The 18,788-nt window shown below is 37.4% G+C and overlaps 1 protein-coding gene across 28 annotated transcripts in view; it reads right to left on the bottom strand.

Moving 5' to 3' along the window:
• LOC110969424 (zinc finger protein OZF-like) overlaps window positions 1–18,788 on the bottom strand; it is a 76,633-nt gene that overhangs the window by 10,254 nt on the left and 47,591 nt on the right. For 2 of the 28 annotated variants that reach the window (XR_007944888.1, XR_007944887.1), the window contains exon 7: window positions 16,838–17,030. The exons of 22 other annotated variants lie outside the window; for them this stretch is intronic. Coding sequence is in view for 2 of the 6 variants with exons in the window: in XM_051955014.1 (XP_051810974.1) it covers window positions 16,890–17,027 (138 nt within the window). In the remaining 4 variants the exon portion in view is untranslated. Of the gene's footprint in view, window positions 1–6,399; window positions 6,546–16,837; window positions 17,031–18,788 lie in introns of those variants that run through there. 4 more of the 28 variants (XR_007944890.1, XM_051955011.1, XM_051954983.1 and 1 more) reach the window with 4 other exon arrangements.

Raw genomic sequence — 18,788 nt, forward strand, 5'->3', positions numbered from 1 at the left:
GCGTCTTCGTCATGTCAAGAAACCTCTCCTTAGAGAAATACTTCCTGTGCTGCTGGAATGGTCACAAAATAGAGCCCGTAGCATTAAAAATACGTCTTCAAAATAAAAGCCTGAAAGGAACGGTTATTTTAGCATTAGCAAAACAAAGGCTTGCCAAAATTGATGAACTGATAACATACATTTATAAGAGTAATTTACACGTGATTTGGTATAAATACATGTAAGGGATTCTACATTATGATTTATAGCTCTCGTTATCAATAATTGGGGCACCACCTAGCGTTCTAATTGCTAGGACATTTATTAATTAACATTAATAAAATTATTAATATTCATAAAAATTTTGATCAATCTCATATGAAAAAGTCTTGAATTCTCGGTTAAATTGACCACATTCTACACAAAGAAACACTCAATCTGTAATTTGGTCTAAAATGAAGTATTTATTAACTATTCTATGAAAGTAATGACAAGTGAACTATATACAATGTAGATATGGTGTGTGTGTGTGCGCGCATGCATGTGTGGAATGTGAGAGTGTGTGTGTGGTGTGTGCATGTGTGAGAGATGTGGAAGTGTGTGTGAGAGAGACGGAAATATGGTGAAGATTAGCCAGAGCTAACCTGACGAGGTAACCGGTAATTTGGATTAAGAATTCTAATGATTTGTAAAAGAATAAATTGATTAAATGAATTAATTGATCAAGCGGTTAGTACATCACCCATAGAATGGAATCAGAGCAAACTCAGCTGGATTTTGAAGTGAACCGTCATGGGGCTGGGACTTGCGGGCCTTCAGAGAAGCAGCACAACGGTCTGGACTTGCAGGTTTGGAGCGGTGTGTCGTTGTTATTGCCATGCTTGGATGTCCTGCCGCGGGTTGATCGATTCTGTGCAAATGGACCTGGTCCAATAGGTCTACGGAGGTCACAGCTGAATGGCGCCGGGTTTAATGCCGCTTGATTTAAAAAAAAAAAGATGGCTCTCAGTCTTAGCCAAGAAAAACGGATATTTGATGAAAAACTGTCAAAATTAAGAAAAATAAATGCTGGTTCTGAATCTGTTCTTCAGATTAAAACGAGTAAAGTTGGCTTAAAATTGAGCAAAAGGTCTAAATTAAGTTACAAAAATGAAAGGATAAAATAATTAAACTTTGATAATGAAGGAACTTCAAAAGATAGGTAAAAACGCGCTTTAGATCAAAGAAAATGAGAGAGACTTTGGTTGGCCTCTCAGGGCCAGATGAAGAAGAGAAGAACGGGTAAGAGAGTGAAGGTGGGGGCTGCTTAGGCTTATATCAGGCCAAAGAGGCCATGGGAGGACCCCAAGGCGGAGGGAAGGTTCGGCGTGAATCTCTGGGTGGTAACATGACCCCTTCCTTTGTCTCAAAGAGGAGAGATGGAGAGAGATGGAAAACTACTCCAGAAGGAATTAAAACATTGGGATATTAAACGACTAAAACGCGATCTGTCTATCTCTCCACCATATTTCAGTTGTGTGAAAGTGAAACGTGTAGATTAATACATATGTTCATATGATGTGAATCATTTCATTCATAACTATATGTTTATGATATTAAAATATATATCACAGTGAGAATATGTTAACAAGTCAGACATTTGGTGATAAGTAAATACAATGGTCATCATTCAACCTAAATAGAGAGGAAATTCAGAGGTTAATACTGGAATTCAGTCCAAAATCCTGTGGGAGAGATCAATTAACCAGGCATTTTGATATCTAGGCTTTTGTAAAAGATATAAAGGTCATTTTTGGATATGATGTACAACATAATCTCACTATAACTTTGGTAATCAGGAAAGAACAAAATAAATCTCAGAAATATGAACTTTGAAGATGTTTAATTTCTTCAGTTAAAGAGAGTGTCTCTCCCTGTTCCAGCCTTCAGTCATAAAGTTTTACGACTTGTTATCTGATCTGTGGAATGCAGAGACGTCTCCGGCTGAGGGTCTCCTGAAGCTGAAAAGGGATTTTAGCATGAAAGTTCATTAAACAAACATCCATAGTATATAATTGAAAGTCATTGTCTTTTAAAAAGAAAAAGTTATTCCAGGGGTTTAAATGTTCACAGGAGCTCCATCCTTCTGTGAATGAAAACCTACAGAAATACAAATGTCTCAGTCTTCCTATAGAGATGGGTGTTGGTCAGTGCTGGAGAGGGACGGCTTATCTGAGTTTTGATCAGCTCAGGAATTCCAGGGCCTTTGCAGTATTCCTACATACATAACGTGCACATGCATACGACATGCCTGTACTCAGCACAAGGTCTTTTTTATTAGAGATTTCATCCGTCGGAAATTATACATCAACTGAGCAGCCTTGGTGGAGTACTGCACTTTCTGAGTGCTTTTCTTGTTATGTTTTGTCAAGTACTGCACAGTGAAATGTTAATTGAAAACATAGTTTCCGCATTTACTATGCAAGTATTTATCAGTAATACAGTGAAAATGAGAGGAAATGTGAATATTTACTTTGCAAGTCGATTTTGGTGTGCGCCCCTAAATTTTCTGGTTGCGCTCCTAAAATTTTAAGTTAGGGGCCACTGTGCTCCTAGGAAAAAAAGTTAGTCTGGAGCCCTGGATTAGAGGACACATCACTCCGCGGCCAGACGGCAGATGAATCGCGCATGTGCAAAGTCACTACAGATCCCATCCAGACTTACGGAGCGGGATATAAATGAACTTCTCTGTCATACTAAAATAAACCACAGCATTTAGCCTCTAGTACAAAAACATATATTGGGTGTTTTATACTCACTTTTTGGTCTCTTCCACAACGTTATTCCTCTCTCCTACAACGTTGATTACAATTACATGCAAACTGAGAAATATGCAAATTAGGCGATGATGTCATTTAGCAACTTCTAGCGACTTTCCTTCCTGAGGAGTTGGCAACACTGTGCGCAGGTTTGAGATTCAGCGGGGTCCGTGTGGAGGTTTAGCAGTTGCTGGGCTCAAGAGACTGGCACAATTTGAAGATGTTGATGAGTTGATGTAGATGGACATCTAGTTCAACTAAGTTGTGATTGTAAAGATGAATAGAGACTGATTTTTTTTTGTAATGAGAGACTGATTATTTCGTTTCTAATGGTAAGCAGGTTGTAAGAGAAGAGTTCATTAAAAGAAATTGACTTCCTGAGAAGTTATATTTATTTTTTTATTTTATGTAAACAATGCGAAGTACGGGCCACCAGTTTTTTGTCCGGACTACCAGAAATTTAGATTTGGCAGGAGTTGGTGGCCCGTATTTCCTGTACGGGCCACCAGAGATTTTGACAAAGCTTACACACTGTGACTGCTGTACATCAGAGCTCTGTAACTTTAAACTTCATTTATATACATGTGATATTGTACAAGAGCAATGAAGGACACCTGGAAATCTCTCATCTTTCTTGGGACGAATCAAAGTGGAATTAATGTTACTGATTAAATATTCTCTGAGATAAATACCAACAGAATAATCAATTTTCTAATCTGTGTTCCATCAACGGCAGTACAAGCAGTGTAAACAGACTGGAAAGCAAATCAGGAAAAAGGATAAAAACATACTGATGGTTTCTCTGCATCACCAACTGAATGCATGTAGGTTCCCATGGCAACACAACTCAGTGTGTGACACGGTAACTGCATGGCTTCATTCAATGGGATAACTAGCACACAGCTCACAGTGATCTAGCTGTGCACCATCTGTTACCATGGTGATCTACCAACCGTCATGACGCTCCAAACTCTCCCTTCCAGATCAACATACCTGCTCACACATTAGTCTGTTTCCTAGTTCAGCCGTCAGAGCAGCAGGAGACGCATTAACTGCTTACAGAGGTGGGTAGAATAGCCAAAAATTGTACTCAAGTAAGAGTAAAGTTACGTCAAAATAATATCCCTCGAGTAGAAATAAAAAGTAATCATCCAAAAAGTTACTCAAGTAAGAGTAAAAAAAAGTATTTGGTGAAAAGACTACTCAAGTACTGAGTAACTGTTTGATTGTAATGTTCAATTTATTTTTTAGAAATGATGTGATCAGACAGAAAAAAAATGTAAAATAATATGCAAATTCTGGTATTTCCAAATAATAAAATAAAAAATAGCAAAAATAACATCGTTAAAAAATGACAAGTTAAGGCACAAGAAACACAACATAAAGCTTTTGAAACAAACATCACTTGATTAAAGGTGGCTCTCGTTCCAGTTTTAGCCGGTGTTAGCCAAGTAGTAAAATAGATGTTGCCTGGAGAGCCGCCGCAGTGGAATTTAGAAAAAAAAATTATTCCAATTTTTGCTTGTCCGCAAAACAGATTAAAATTGTGAGCTCAGCTTGTATTGAAAATGAGCAAAAATGCCTACTCTGGCTCACAAAAATGAAAGGATAACTAGCAAAAAGAAGAACGCTGAAACAAAGAAACTTCAGAGGATAAGTAAGAAAAAATGACACGTCTAAGAGCGGAAAAAGGTTAAAGTGGCCAAAAGTGATGCGTTCTGTGAAGAAGTTGAAAAGGGAAGAGCACGAGACAAAGGCATAAGAGTAAGAGTGTGATGAGAGGCATTACCCGGCCTTTTATCTGGCCAGTACACCTCTGGGCGGAGGAAGGAACTTTTGCGCGATATTTAGTAATCTGATTACTCTCCCTTTGTCTTCAGGAGAAAGGGGAGATGTTTATCAAAACCAACTAAAACACATATTAAACGCGCAAACGCGATTTCTTTATTTCTCGCCATAATCCCATCAACCAAAAGTGAACACAATCATGATTATATAAACTAACAAATACGTGAGTTATCTAATTTATTCAAATTATGTGTGCAATGTGTTATAAATACTAAAAAAAAACATGTGCCATAGTGAGGATATGTGTTACACTTTATGTGTATGCTCTGCATAATGCTAGTTTCCCATTTTACACACTTAATAGGAAATAAATTCAGAGGTTAATAATAAAATTCATTCCGACATTGTTGTGTCCTCCAACGTCGGCAGGGGGCACTGTGGGTCCATGCAAGAAATTTGATTATTTCAATAAAATCATTAATTCAGTCTCCAGATCATCTACAAACAGGAAATTGTGATATTTGGTAGATTAACACCTTACAGTTACTTTGATAAACATGAACATACAAAATACATATGGGAAATACTCATTTTGGTTCATTTATGTTTCCAGGTAAAACTGTGACACTCTCAACTCAGGCTTTCCATGTGGGTCATAAACGTTTTACGACCAGTTCTTATCAGATGTCCTCCCCCTCTGCAGAGGAGCAAATGGCATTCCTGAGAGAGAGGGGGTTAGGCCTGGATAAAGTTGTTGATCAAAAGAAAACATTCACAGCAGAAGTGAGAGTCATTGTCCTTCAAGTGGTTCTTCCAAGGTGTTAATGTTTTGGGAGAAGCTCCAGCTCTCCCCAGGAGGTCTGAATGCCCTTTGCAGTAAAAGAAATACATATTACAGGCTTCCCTAGAAAACTGTGGATGGTGTAGGGGAAAAAAGTCACAGATGTCCTGCTGTAATTCACTCCGCTGACATTTAATGGAGCCTTTTTCCTGGGAAAGAAGAGTTTCTAGTTCTGGAAAATGTTCAAGATGACACTTTGATTTTGTTTTCAACAACATCCAAAGGGGAAAGGTCTCTTATCCGACTCAGCATCTCCTCTGGAATCCCAAAAGACCAAGCATGTCCTGCTACATATAATTCAAATGATGAAATGGGAATGTCTAGAAGGTAGAGACAACCCATGGTTTAGACTCAGTTCTCCCTATGGTTGGTGTACAGGTATGTCCATGTCTCTTCACACACGATTCATCAATCCACAAGAGCCACACCCTGTGAAAAGAACCCTCCTTTCTAAGACTTCCCGCATTTCTTCCCCTTTGTTAGCAGTGATGGGATGCAGCTACTGGTGGTACCTCAGAGAAGGAATGTTATGGTTTCCCACCTTACATGGCAGTGTCAGTGCAGCTTGCTGTTACTTTATATGGGAATTGGAATATACTGTGAGGCACAGCAAAACCTCTGTCTTCGGCTAACAGTGCCTTGAAAAAAATAATAAAACCAAACACTACCCACCTCTGACTGCTTCCGATAAACACTATAAAAACACTATGAAGATAATGTTGAAGTTCAAATAGACTAAAACAAATTACACTACACTTTTGAAGGTAAATTAAGAGTGCAAGCTCAGTTCACTGAGAAAATTATCATTGTAGATTAAATCTCAAAGAGGCTTTAATGTAAAGGGAGCTGATCAGTCTGTGAGCTGAAAGTCTTTAGTTCTCATTGAACTGTCCCTAGCTCCCACACAAAGAAAGACATCAAACCGTGCACTGGTTGAAGAGAGTTCACGAAGCTGTGGGTGAAAATGTCCAGAGGTTGTGAGTGTGGACCTACCAGATGCCGGAGAAGACCTCAAAACGGACGGACTGTGATTAGTGGAAGCGGCTCGGCAGCAACTCGCAGTCCGTCTTCACCCGTTTCCAGCACAAATTCACGTCTGTATTATATAGCGCATGTAGTGCTGCTACTACAAATCCCAGAATGCTGTGTGTTTTGGCGCGTCATCAGGAGAAAACCAATGGGCTTGGGGAGGCCAGATAACCCATGATGCATTGCGTGCCGACCAGCGGAAGCGAAATATTTTTTTCCTTCCAACTCTTTATTCAAAACGAATAATAACATCAATAATACAGACAAAGGTACATATTCAAAACACCGCATAATCAACAGCAATAATTGAGCCTAAGTACCTGAACAATAAGAGAGAAAAGAAAATAAATAAATAAAATTAAATAATATAATAAAATAAATTAAATTTAAAAAATAAAATAAAGACTAAAGTACGAGCATTAGAATATGCCAGGGGGTATCCAAACAATATCGACTTCAATAAACACACGACCAGGGACTACAAAATTTAGGTCACACACATTCAAAAAGTCTATACCTAGTAAATACAAAACAGTTTTTAGAGCCTTTTTTTCTAGAGTCGCTAATCATCTTCAAGTAATGGTGAATATCAGTATAAAAACAAGTAAAGTTTGGTTTACAATTACTAAACTTGCATTTATGAAAATAAAATTTTGCTAGAATGAGCAACAAATTCAAAAATAAAATATACATCTCTTTTTCTTTGTTGCCTAAAAAGGAAATACAATATTTTCCCACTTTAAAGTGAAATCCTTGTAGAGTTTCTCAGTGACAAATCTACAAAAGTCCTTCCAGAACCTCGTAGAGTGTGAGCAGGTCCAGAAGAGGTGCTGCACAGTCTCAGGATGGCTCCCACAGAAACAACAGTCCACAGTAATGTCCTTTTTGAATTTTGTCATGTAATGGCTTGCACAATAATATTTGTGAAGGATTTTATATGAAACTTCTTTAACCTTATTCGTTACAAAAAATTTGTTTGGGATTGTCCACACTTCTTTCCAAATGATGTCATTAATAAAAGAATTCCAGTAAGATACCACATGAGGAACAGATACAGTTTCTTTTTGAAATAATGCACAAATATTCTTATTGCTATTCCTATAATCTGTCCGGCAAATTTTCCCTACATGTGTATCTAATGGAACAGGAAGATAAACAGAATCCAAAAGAGATGCATTTGATTGAACACCTCTGAATAGCATTATTACGCCTGAAGGTATTGCATCAAATAGTGTGGCGTATTCTTTGGGTGTTGCTGGAAATTTATATGTTTGTAAAAACTCAGAGTACGACATAAGTTGACCATTATTGTTAAATAACTGAATAACTGAAAATATTTGTTTCTCTACCCAATCGGAAAAAAATAAAGATTTATTTTTATATAATATATTCTTATTATTCCAGATTAAATATGTATGAGGTGAGAAGATATGCTTGTATATAAGGGACCATGCTAAAATAATCTGTTTGTGAAACAATGAGAGCTTTTCAGGAAGTTTATTTATGTCGTAGTCACAACCCAAAATAAAATCCAAACCACCAAACCTGGAAAAAATATAATGAGGAATAAAGTTCCAAATGGAGACAGGGTTTTTAAGGAAATGTTTAGCCCAATTAATTTTGAATGTATTATTTAGAGTAGTGAAATCCAGAACATTAAGTCCTCCATGTTCATAATCGTTCATCACTGCACTTTTCTTAATATAGTGTGTCTTATTTTTCCACAGGAAGTTAAAAAGCATCCGATCAATATCCTTACAAGTTTTGTTGTCCACATGTAGAGAAGTTGCTGCATAGGTTAATTGAGATAAGCCTTCTGCTTTTGAAAGCAGCACTCTTCCCCTGAGACTCAAATCCCTTTGCAACCACTGATTCAACTTGGACTGTGTTTTTTTGATAATTGGAGGAAAGCTTGAGATAATTCTATGTTTCTGATCTTTACAAATAACTACACCTCAATAAGTGACTTCACGGTGGACAGTTATATTACAAATACTTTATCATTACCATTTTTGACAGGCAATAATTGACATTTGTTTAAATTTAAAACTAACCCAGAAGCTTTAGAAAATTTATCAATAGCCTGTAATGCGATTGGCACCTGATTGGCATCTTTAAGAAATACAGTGGTGTCATCTGACAACTGACTGATGACAATTTCTCTGTCTACAGTAATTCCCCTCAAAGGGCTGTCAGAAATATAAGAAGCAAAAATCTGCGTGCAAAGTAAAAACAGATATGGGCTTATTGGACAGCCCTGGCGTACTCCTCGATGAAGACAAAATCTAGATGTCGTGCCAGTTTTCATCCTAATAGAGCTATTCGCGTTGCAGTACAGAGCCTTGATAGCGTTGCAAAAAATGTCACCAAAACCAAATTTTTTGAGAGAAAGAAATATAAATTTGTGTTCAATCGAGTCAAAGGCTTTGTAGAAGTCTAGGAAAAGGATAAACGAGTCATCAGCTATTAGGTCTGAGTAGTCTAAAATATCTAAGACCAACCTAATGTTATTGGAGATGTGTCTGTTTGCCATAAATCCTGTGTCTCATCAAGAATATCTACCAAAACATCTTTAAGTCTTCTAGCTAGCAACAAAGCTATTATTTTATAATCATTATTTAAGAGGCTTAGCGGTCTCCAGTTATCTATGGCAAGTAAGTCCTTTTTAGGCTTGGGAATTAAGGTAATAATCCCTTGAGTAAGGCTTGAAGGAAGAGTTCCCCTTTCAATACTTTCATTATAAACCTGTAGCAAAAAAAGGAGCCAACTGGGAAGCAAATGATTAATAGAATTCTGCCACTAAACCATCTGAGCCTGGAGACTTGTTGTTTTTAAGGAGATCAATAGATTTCAATACCTCAGCTTCAGTAAATGGGCTGTCACAATAAAGTTTGTCTGAATTTTTTATTATTTTTGTATTGTCCACAGAATTAATAAATTGTGTAGCAACATTTGTATTATAATTTGATTCATATAGTTTTGAGTAGAACTTACAGCAAAATTGAGAAATAATTTTGGCATCATCGGTGATGGTACCGTTTACATTCAGCTGATGGATCATATTTGTTTTAGATCTGTGCTTCTCTAAGCGGAAAAAGTAAGCAGAATTCTGCTCTCCTTCCTCTATCCATTTTTTCTTTGAATGAACAAAGGCTCCTTTAGCTTTTTGGCGGTACATCTCATCAAGTTGAAGTTGGAAGGATCTAATTTGTAATTTATCCTCCTCCAAGACTGTATTTGATGGTAACTGATATATTGCAGAGATTTCCATAATTAGTTTTTCTTCTGCTGCTGCCTTTAACTTACCTATTTTAGCTCCGTACTGTCTCAAAAATTAGCCCGTCTCAAATTTAAAAAGTTCCCAATTTGCACTATAGGACTTCTCATTATTTGCCTTGTCTTTAAAATGCTCTATTAGTTGCATAATTTCGTGTTTTACAACAGTATGTTTCAAAAGTGAGCTATTTAATTTCCAATACGACGATCTATTAATTTTATCAGTTGGAAAAAGTTGCAAATTAATGTATATTGCTCTGTGGTCAGTAAGAGGTGTCGTAAGGATATTGACCGCAATACTATCCTTGGACAGGCTGTTTGAAATCAACCAGTAATCAATACGTGATTTTCTCGAACCGGAACGGTTACTCCAGGTAAACGGAATTTCATCAGGGAACTTCTCTCTCCAAATATCTGTCACATTAAATTTATCCATAAATGCTTCCATTGTCAAATTAGACCTAAGATTTTGTGTCGGGGGCCATCTATCCACGGTGCCATTTAACACAATATTAAAATCTCCTCCTATTAGCAAAATTGAATTGGGGTATTTAGAAAGCCAAAAGTAATCCTAGCGTCTAAAGAATGAATTAAATTATCATTTTCAGGCATGGTATTATACCCGTATAAATTCACAATTACAAGAATGGAGTGATTATATTCAACGACGAGACAAATATAATGTCCTAAAGAGTCGCAATCTGAATGTAAGACCGTGCCACCAAAATTACCTTTGAGGGTTGTGACCCCAGCAGACCTCTCCGAACCACGCGAATAGCATGCATCGTTACCCCGCTGGGACTTCCAGAAGTTCACATCAGCAGATACAGAATGGCTTTCTTGAAAAAAAGAAAAATCACTTTTAAATTTTTTAGCAAACAAAAATAAGACTTTACGTTTACAATTTTGTCTTAACCCCCTGGCATTAAGGAAAATAATAGAGAACAACAGTATAAGCAAAAAACAAAGTTGAACAATTAGAAGTAAAATGTATTAATTGCTTAACCAGTAACGACCCTCAGTAAGGGACCGAGCATAGCATTTGTTTTCAAATATAAATCGGTAAAAAAATATATATATACACACACACAGTAATTGAGTACAACTCAGGTGCCTGAGTATAAAAATAAGGTGCAGATAGAAAAACATAAGGAGAACACCATTATAGTATGAAGTACAGTGCTTTTTCTTTTTGGTAAAGTATAAACATTATTTTTCCAACAATACTAGAACAGAAATCCAACGTGAAAAACTGGCCAAACAAACCCGGCTGTAAAACCCAAGTATATTTCAGTTTTCTTTGTCCAGATCACGGAAAAACTTCTACCCCTTCAACACATCCTCTGCATCTGACGTAGTAGGCTTTTTTATTGTCGTTGCGAGCCTTCTCGATGATAGGCCACAGTTTGTTCCTGCGTTCTCTGTCTTCTTTGGAGAGATCCTCCGCAAACTTCAGGTCACGGTTCCCCTTTAGGTAAGAAGATATCGTCGCTGCTTTCCACAGGGTGTCTCTGGTCATACGGGAGATGAACTGGATGAGAACAGGTCTCGGTCTGGAGACGTTGGGGCGCTTTGGACCTACACGGTGCATGGTGTCAATAGTATCACGAAGACGATTCTTAAACTCAGGCAGCACAGCCTGGCAGATCTCAACTGTTACCTTCCGTATATCCTCATTAACCGCCTCTTTAACCCCAAAGAGCCTGAGGTTCCACCGTCTGGAATATCGTTCGAGGTCAATGATCCTTTGCTGGTTTGTGTCCATGCGCTCCTCTCCTTTGGAGATTTTCTGTTTCAAAGCGCTCACTCTGCCTTTCACATGTTTTATCTCTTCGCAAGCAAAGTCGACAGTTTTTTTGATACCTGCAATCTGCAGCGTGAGGTCATCCATTCTCTTATTTATTAGCTGTGACAGAGTATCAACAACATCCACGTTTTCCGCCTTGGAGTGCATCGCTTTTTTCGGTGCCGGAGACTGACTGGGTGAGACGGGTAGAAGTGGAAATTCCTCCATCGAATCCTCCATAGTCGGGAGAGTTAGTGAAACAGCCGTATAATCATGGCAGTTGTCGACGAGCGGGTTTACCGATGCAGCCACGTGGTTAGCATTAGCTGCTAGCGGTAGCTTCGTCCTGGAGCTGCCTGGTCTCTTATTGTCACGGTTCGACATATCGCCACTTGACCCGTCAGATCCAGACTATCTTCCAATCAAGCACTGAAAAACCTTTAGAAATACCTGAGTTGATATCGTAGGTTTACCGTTGTCAAACTACCACATGCAGAGCTCGGCAGTAAGTGTTTACTCACTCGGCCATCTTGGAAGGCCCCCGCGAAATATTTATATTTATGTTTTCCCCTTTATTGATAAATTGTTAACAGAACTTTGTGCAACACAATCTCAATGGCATGTGGTAATGAAACAGAATTAAAGTAAAGTTTAAAAAAAAAGGATTTAAAAAAGAACAGATTAAGGAAATTAATACATCAGGGTAAAAAATAGAGCGAGGGCTTATTTTGCAAGCGGCAGCGAAATAGGCGAGACAGTAGTTGTATAAACATCAAATCTGTGGTCAATTTATCAAGATAAAGCCTGGTTAAAAATGTGCTCCTACTGTTTGAGAGATGTGAGCGTCCAGGATAGACGGCTCAGCCTCACTGTAGCCGCCGTGAGCAGCCATATCTCGGCAAGACTTTTTGAAATCTACTGCTGGCTCCGATGGTTCTGTAGCGGTTAAATGAGGATATTAGTAATTTTACGTTATTCTAATGGTCAAACTTTGGCCTCAAAGTATTTTTTTTATATTGTTTCGAGAAAATCAGTTTGAAAGAAGTTAAAGTTACTGTTCATGACTTTATATTGTTAATGTTTTACTCGGTCGCTGACTGTAATAATAAGAACAGATATATATTAAAATATAGAATATCATATATTTTCAAGTTTTGTTTCTGAGTCTTTTCACTACTAAAAATATGTATTTTTTCGTTCTAGTCTTTATTGTTCTTTATATTTGCTTTTAGGGCTTAATTTAATCAAATATAATTAAAAAATTGCGACAAATAGATAAGACCAAAAATAAAACATTAGTTTTACTGCTTTACAAAAGATATTTTTTCTATTTTCAATTTTACAATAAATTTTTGCCATGGGAAGAGGACAAACCTTGTCCGAAGAAGAGAAAGCTCTGATTCTTCAAGATGGAATTTTTTTTTTTTTAATAAGATTTTATTTAGTTTTCAAAAACAAAATAAAAGTATACAAAACATACAACCATAAAAAACACAGAAAAAAAACACAAAAAAACACACAGAGCAGGCTATACAAAGATATTACAACTTAGAAACATAAATAAATAAAAGAGTACCATTGAAATTCTACTATTTCCATACAGTGGGCAGAGTGAGTGCAACAATCCACAATTTTATGCTGTTATACCCGAATCTTTCATCACTGTGTTTCTTACATTTCCAGGCAAATGGTCAAGAAGGGGCTGCCACACATCAGTGAACAAATCTTGGTTCAATTCTTTCCATTGGCATAACTCGATAAATCTCATTCTACCAATCTGTAACTGTTGGGGTTTTTTCCATAATCCATTTATTTAAGATGCACTTTCTAGCCAATGCCAGAAGTTTTTTCATTAATTTGGGAGTTGGACAAACGTTTTTTGAGGGCAGTCCCAGAAGAAACTGACCAGGATCTTTACAAAGTTTAATTTTCAAAATTGCACTTATCTCTTTAGCAAAACGAGACCAAAATGTGGATATTTTAGGACAAGACCAAAAACAGTGAATGTATGTACCCAGTGCCTGCTTACATTTCAAACAAGAAGAGGACCAGGAGGGATTCATTTTATTTAAAATGTAGGGTGTTCTATACTGCCTGTGAAAAATTTTGAATTGCATTTCTCTGTATTTGTTACTCACAAACACAGACTGAATATCCTGGATAGATTTATGCCAGTCATTTTCATTGTAAGACACTAAACAAACGGTTTGGCGGTTGTTTAACAGGGGGAACAAAAGTGAAAAGCAATCTTTCTGTCCTACATGTAAAGACATATCTCGCCAACTTCTCACAATATTAAACAGAATGGGATTACGATGCACTTCAGGTGAAATTTTCTTAGATGTGATTTCCCCGAAAAGCTTAAATGGGGCACAAGCTCCGGATTCAATAGGATCAGTCTCTTCATTTAAGTAAGTCTGTATCCACTCTCAAATAGTCCGACCACGACAGGCCCAGTTGTACATCCTGATGTCCGGAAGAGCCACTCCCCCACTGTCTTTTGCTAGATGCAATAGAACCATCTTTAACCTAGCTCTTTTACCTTTCCAGATAAATGTAGAAAACTCTTTTTCAATTTCTTTAACCCTCTTCTTAGATAAATATATAGGCAACATTTGCAAGGGGTATAGAATTCTGAGAAAGACATTCATTTTCAACAAATTAATTCTCCCCATCCACGAAATTGGTAGATCTTTCCACCTTGTAAGGTCATCTTTAACTTTCTTACAAACACTTATATTTCAATAAATAATTAAAAATTATGTTTCAATGTTGTCTCAACACATGGAGAGACATCAATCCCCAAATAGTTAAATCCCGAGGTAGACCAAGAGAATGGAAAGTTAGTTAAAGTTGGAGGATCTTTGCCATAACCAAGGGGAAGTGCAACTGATTTACCAAAGTTGATTTTATAGCCAGAAAAAGATGAAAAGGTTTCCATTGTTGTCATCTATTTAGGAATTGACATTTCTGGGTTAGAAACAAACAACAATATATCATCTGCATAGAGTGCAATCTTAAAGTTTCGATTGTTCATTTCAAGTCCATAAATATTTTTATGAGATCTGATAACTTCAGCTAGCGGCTCTATTGCCAATGCAAAGATTAAAGGAGAAATGGGATCACCCTGTCGGGTTGACTGACCCAGAGGAAACTCAGATGATTTAACACCATTTACCAATACACTCGCTCTGGGAGAATGGTAAAGCAATTTCACAAGCTGTATAAAATTTGTACCCAATAGGAATCTATTCAAAACTGCAAACAGGTAAGGCCATTCGACACGGTCGAAGGCCTTCTCTGCGTCTAGAGAGATAATTAGGCCTTTTTGATTGTTACGATTTGTATGCTGAATTAAATTAAGCAGGGCCCTCATATTAGTGCAGGGTGTCCTATTTTTTATAAAACCGGTCTGGTCAGGATTAATTAACTATGGAAGATGGAAAATTTAATTCCACTTAACAAATAAGCAAACATGATAATAATTTAATTACAAACTCGCAGCACGCATATAGGAAAGGACATTCAACTTGTTCTGCTCTAATACAGATGACAGAAGACTGGTACAAGGCACTAGACAATACGAAGATGTGCAGTGCAGTTCTATTAGACTTCACTGCAGCGTTCGACATGATCGACCACGACCTTCTGCTTAATAAGTTGAAATGTTATGGGTTTTCTCCAACTGCAGTTGCCTGGGTTAGGAGCTACTTAACAGAAAGAAGACAAAGGGTTTTCTTTAATGGAAGCCTGTCAGACTGTTTAGCCGTAGAATGCGGAATTCCGCAAGGAAGCTGCTTAGGCCCTTTAATTTATTCTATTTTTACAAATGACCTGCCATTGGCTACAAAACAGGCAAAATTGGTGATGTATGCTGACGATACTACAATGTATGCATCTGCCTCTTCATCAATCGAACTTAATACTATACTCAGTAAAGAATTAAATGCCGTAGAAAATTGGATAACAGACAACAGACTGGTTCTTAACGTGGGCAAGACCAAAAGCATAACAATTGGTTCCAGTCATTAGCTAAAGTCAAAACACAGCTTGACACTCTTTATAAACAATACATTAATAGAGGAAGTGACAGCAGCAAAGTTGCTAGGGGTTCATATTGATAATAAATTGACTTGGTCCACACAGATTGAAGTTATGGTGAAAAAAATGGGCAAGGCTTTGGCAGTCGTGAGAAGGTGTAAAAATTACATTACATCAAATTTGCTAAAATTATAAAGCGTTTAATGCTCTCACAACTGGACAACTGCCAGTTAATCTGGGCTAGCGCTAATAAGGATAGTCTTTATAAATTTCAATTATTGCAGAACAGGGCAGCACGATTAGCTCTGCGTTGTCCATACAGAACTAATGTGAACTCTATGCACGCCCAACTCAACTGGTTAAAGGTGGAACACAGGACAAAAGCTGCTTTTATGATGGCTACATGGAAAATATTAAAGTATGAAAATCTAAAATTTATATATGAGCAACTTAAGCAAAATTTACGGTACTATATACTGTAAAATGAACTAAAATCTGTTACTATTTAAGTGAGTGGTTTACTACAGATGTTAGAATTAATTTGTTAATTGCGCAAGGATGGCGAATTGCTTTGGATAAACTTTGAAGCTTGTAAGTCACAGGATGAACTTTTAACATTGTTTGTGTGTGTATATATATATGGTTTTTAATTTTATTTTTGTAACTTTGACATATGTATGAATTGTATTGTATTTAAAATGCTGTTTTTAAACAGGACCCCAGGAAGATTAGCTGACCTAAGAGTACAGCTAATGGGGATCCTAATAATAAACAAATAAACAAAAGTGTGTTATTATTAATTTATTAAATAAAAAATGAAATTATAATAGTGATAAAAAATAAAGTCGCCATTTCTAATTATATGTAATCAAATTTAGCTTTCAAGGGAAATATAAAGAACTATAAAGACTCAGAAAAAATACATATTTTTAGTAGTGAAAGGACTCAAAAAACAAAATTTGAAAATATATGATATTCTATATTTAAATGTATACCTGTTCTTATATGTAGCAGACTGTATATTGTATAGTATTAAGCTTTGCTTGTTCCATATTCAGTGTTTCAGCAAAACTTGTTATATGTTGATATTGTTTTTGATTTATTCATTTCTAGATACATTTTGAAAAAACACACGAACACTGCATCCAGATGGTGATCCGGATCACCTCCAAAATCTAATCGATTGTTACTTTTACTCTTCCGGACATTCTGTAAAAATTTGGTGAAAATCCATCCATGACTTTTTGAGTTATGCTGTTAACAGACAGACAAACAGACAAACTCTGGTGATTGCATAACCTCCTGGCGGAGGTAATCATGTGCAACATGAACCAAGAAACGAAACAAGAGTTTACACCTGAATTCTGTGGAGCCTGATCTCAAGGACTTTAAGTTTGTGGACGACTTCAGGAACTTGTACTGAACCCGGCATTGGGCAATCTTCTTGGCAGGCATTCACTTTGTGGCCAGTGTGCATATCTGTGCCGCCCTGCTTGGGGAAAAAAAACAACAACAACACAAACACAGTGTAAGTCAAGGTTTCCTGCAGCATTGCAGAGCTGCTGCCTTGCCTGAAATACAGAGCACCACAACTGACATCTGAAGACACTCTGACCTGTTGTAATTTAACATTCAGTTGTCTGAGCTTCCAGAAAGATTAACAATCATATAGAAAGAAAATGGCTGCAGGGGTTTAAACTAGGGATGCCTCGATAAAGCACTTTTGGTTCACGATCCAAGGTGAGTCATGAAATACTTAGCATCTGCTGATAACATGTCCCTCCATAATGCACACATCAGCTATTGTAGATGAGCTGCACTACCTAGTGGAACCACAGGGTGGAGTTTCTTGCCAGACCTTCAAGACTGTTCTGTGTTGGAAAGCACAGAGCATTGTGGAACCTTAGCTAATAAAGGAGCGCTGTGACAGAGATTTGCATGAGGCTCACTGACATGAGGCCAGAAAGCAACTGATAAGTTAAGCTGGGTTCATATTCACTAAATATCCAACGTCCCAGTAGAGTACTCAACACTGATGTGATGTCTCTTCAACATTATGTGGTGAGAACGAGTTTATGCTGATGCTGATCACGTCAGAATTCACAATCTTACCTACATTCCCAGATTAACCTGGACCAGATTTCTGTGTCTAGACTGCCCACAGTTGTTGAAAACTGCATTAAATTTCACAACAATATCCAAAATGTCCAATGCACAATAGTGTGTACACTGTTGCTGAGACAACCTTCACATACCTTACTGTGACGTTGATTGATTGCTTTCTTTCTGGTGTGACTCTTTGATCTGTGTTGTTTCAGGGAACCCAAAGTTGTAAAAGTCTTAATACACTCATCACATCTGTAGGGTCTGTCCCCAGCATGGTCACGTTGGTGAGCGACTCCAGTGTTGTTGAAGCCTTTAGCCTTCTGGTCACGGTGGTAGGGTTTAACCCTGGTATGAGTAACTGCATGAGCTTTTAACTGTGAGAAGTTTACAAATAGTTTGTCACAGTGATCACATACGCACGCATCATGTCCAGTGTGGATGCGTTGGTGATATTTTAGGCTCTGTTGGTGCTTGTAAGTTTTTTCACAGTAGTCACAGCGGTACAGCTGTCTACCAGAATGGGGGCATGGATGGATCAATAACTGTTCATGTCCAGTCACGGTTTTCACACACTGATCACAGTTGAATGGTTCACCTCCGCTGTGTATGACTTGGTGTTTTCTTAACGTACTCTTTTGAGTAAAAGTCTTCCCACACTGATCACAGCTGAAAGATCTAACTCCACTGTGAATGAGTTGATGGTTTGTTAAATCACGCCTTTGAGTAAAAGTCTTCCCACACTGATCACAGCTGAAAGCTCTAACTCTTGTTTCCTTGATCTGTTTGTTTGTTTTGTTTGTTTGGTCAGTCAGTTGGTTGACTTGGTTGGTCTGTTGGTTGATTGGTTGGTCTGGTCTGTTGTTTGGTTAGTTGGTTGTTTGCTCTGTCTGTTGGCTTGTTTTCGTTGGTTGGTTGCTTGATTTGTTTGTTTGGTTTATTGGTCTGTTGTTCATTTGGTTGTTTGCTAGACCATTTGATATACTGTGCTAAAACTTTATGCTAAAGAACCAGTGGATGTGGATTTAAATGAAGCAAGCAAAGGAAAATGTAATGAATGAGCATTTAAAACAATCCAACAACAAAACCCTTAACAGTGCATAAACTACAATTTCATTTTTTAAAAAACAAAGTAAGTTCATGGTGT

This window comes from Acanthochromis polyacanthus, chromosome 10, assembly GCF_021347895.1.
Source record: "Acanthochromis polyacanthus isolate Apoly-LR-REF ecotype Palm Island chromosome 10, KAUST_Apoly_ChrSc, whole genome shotgun sequence".
Classification (NCBI taxonomy): domain Eukaryota; kingdom Metazoa; phylum Chordata; class Actinopteri; family Pomacentridae; genus Acanthochromis; species Acanthochromis polyacanthus.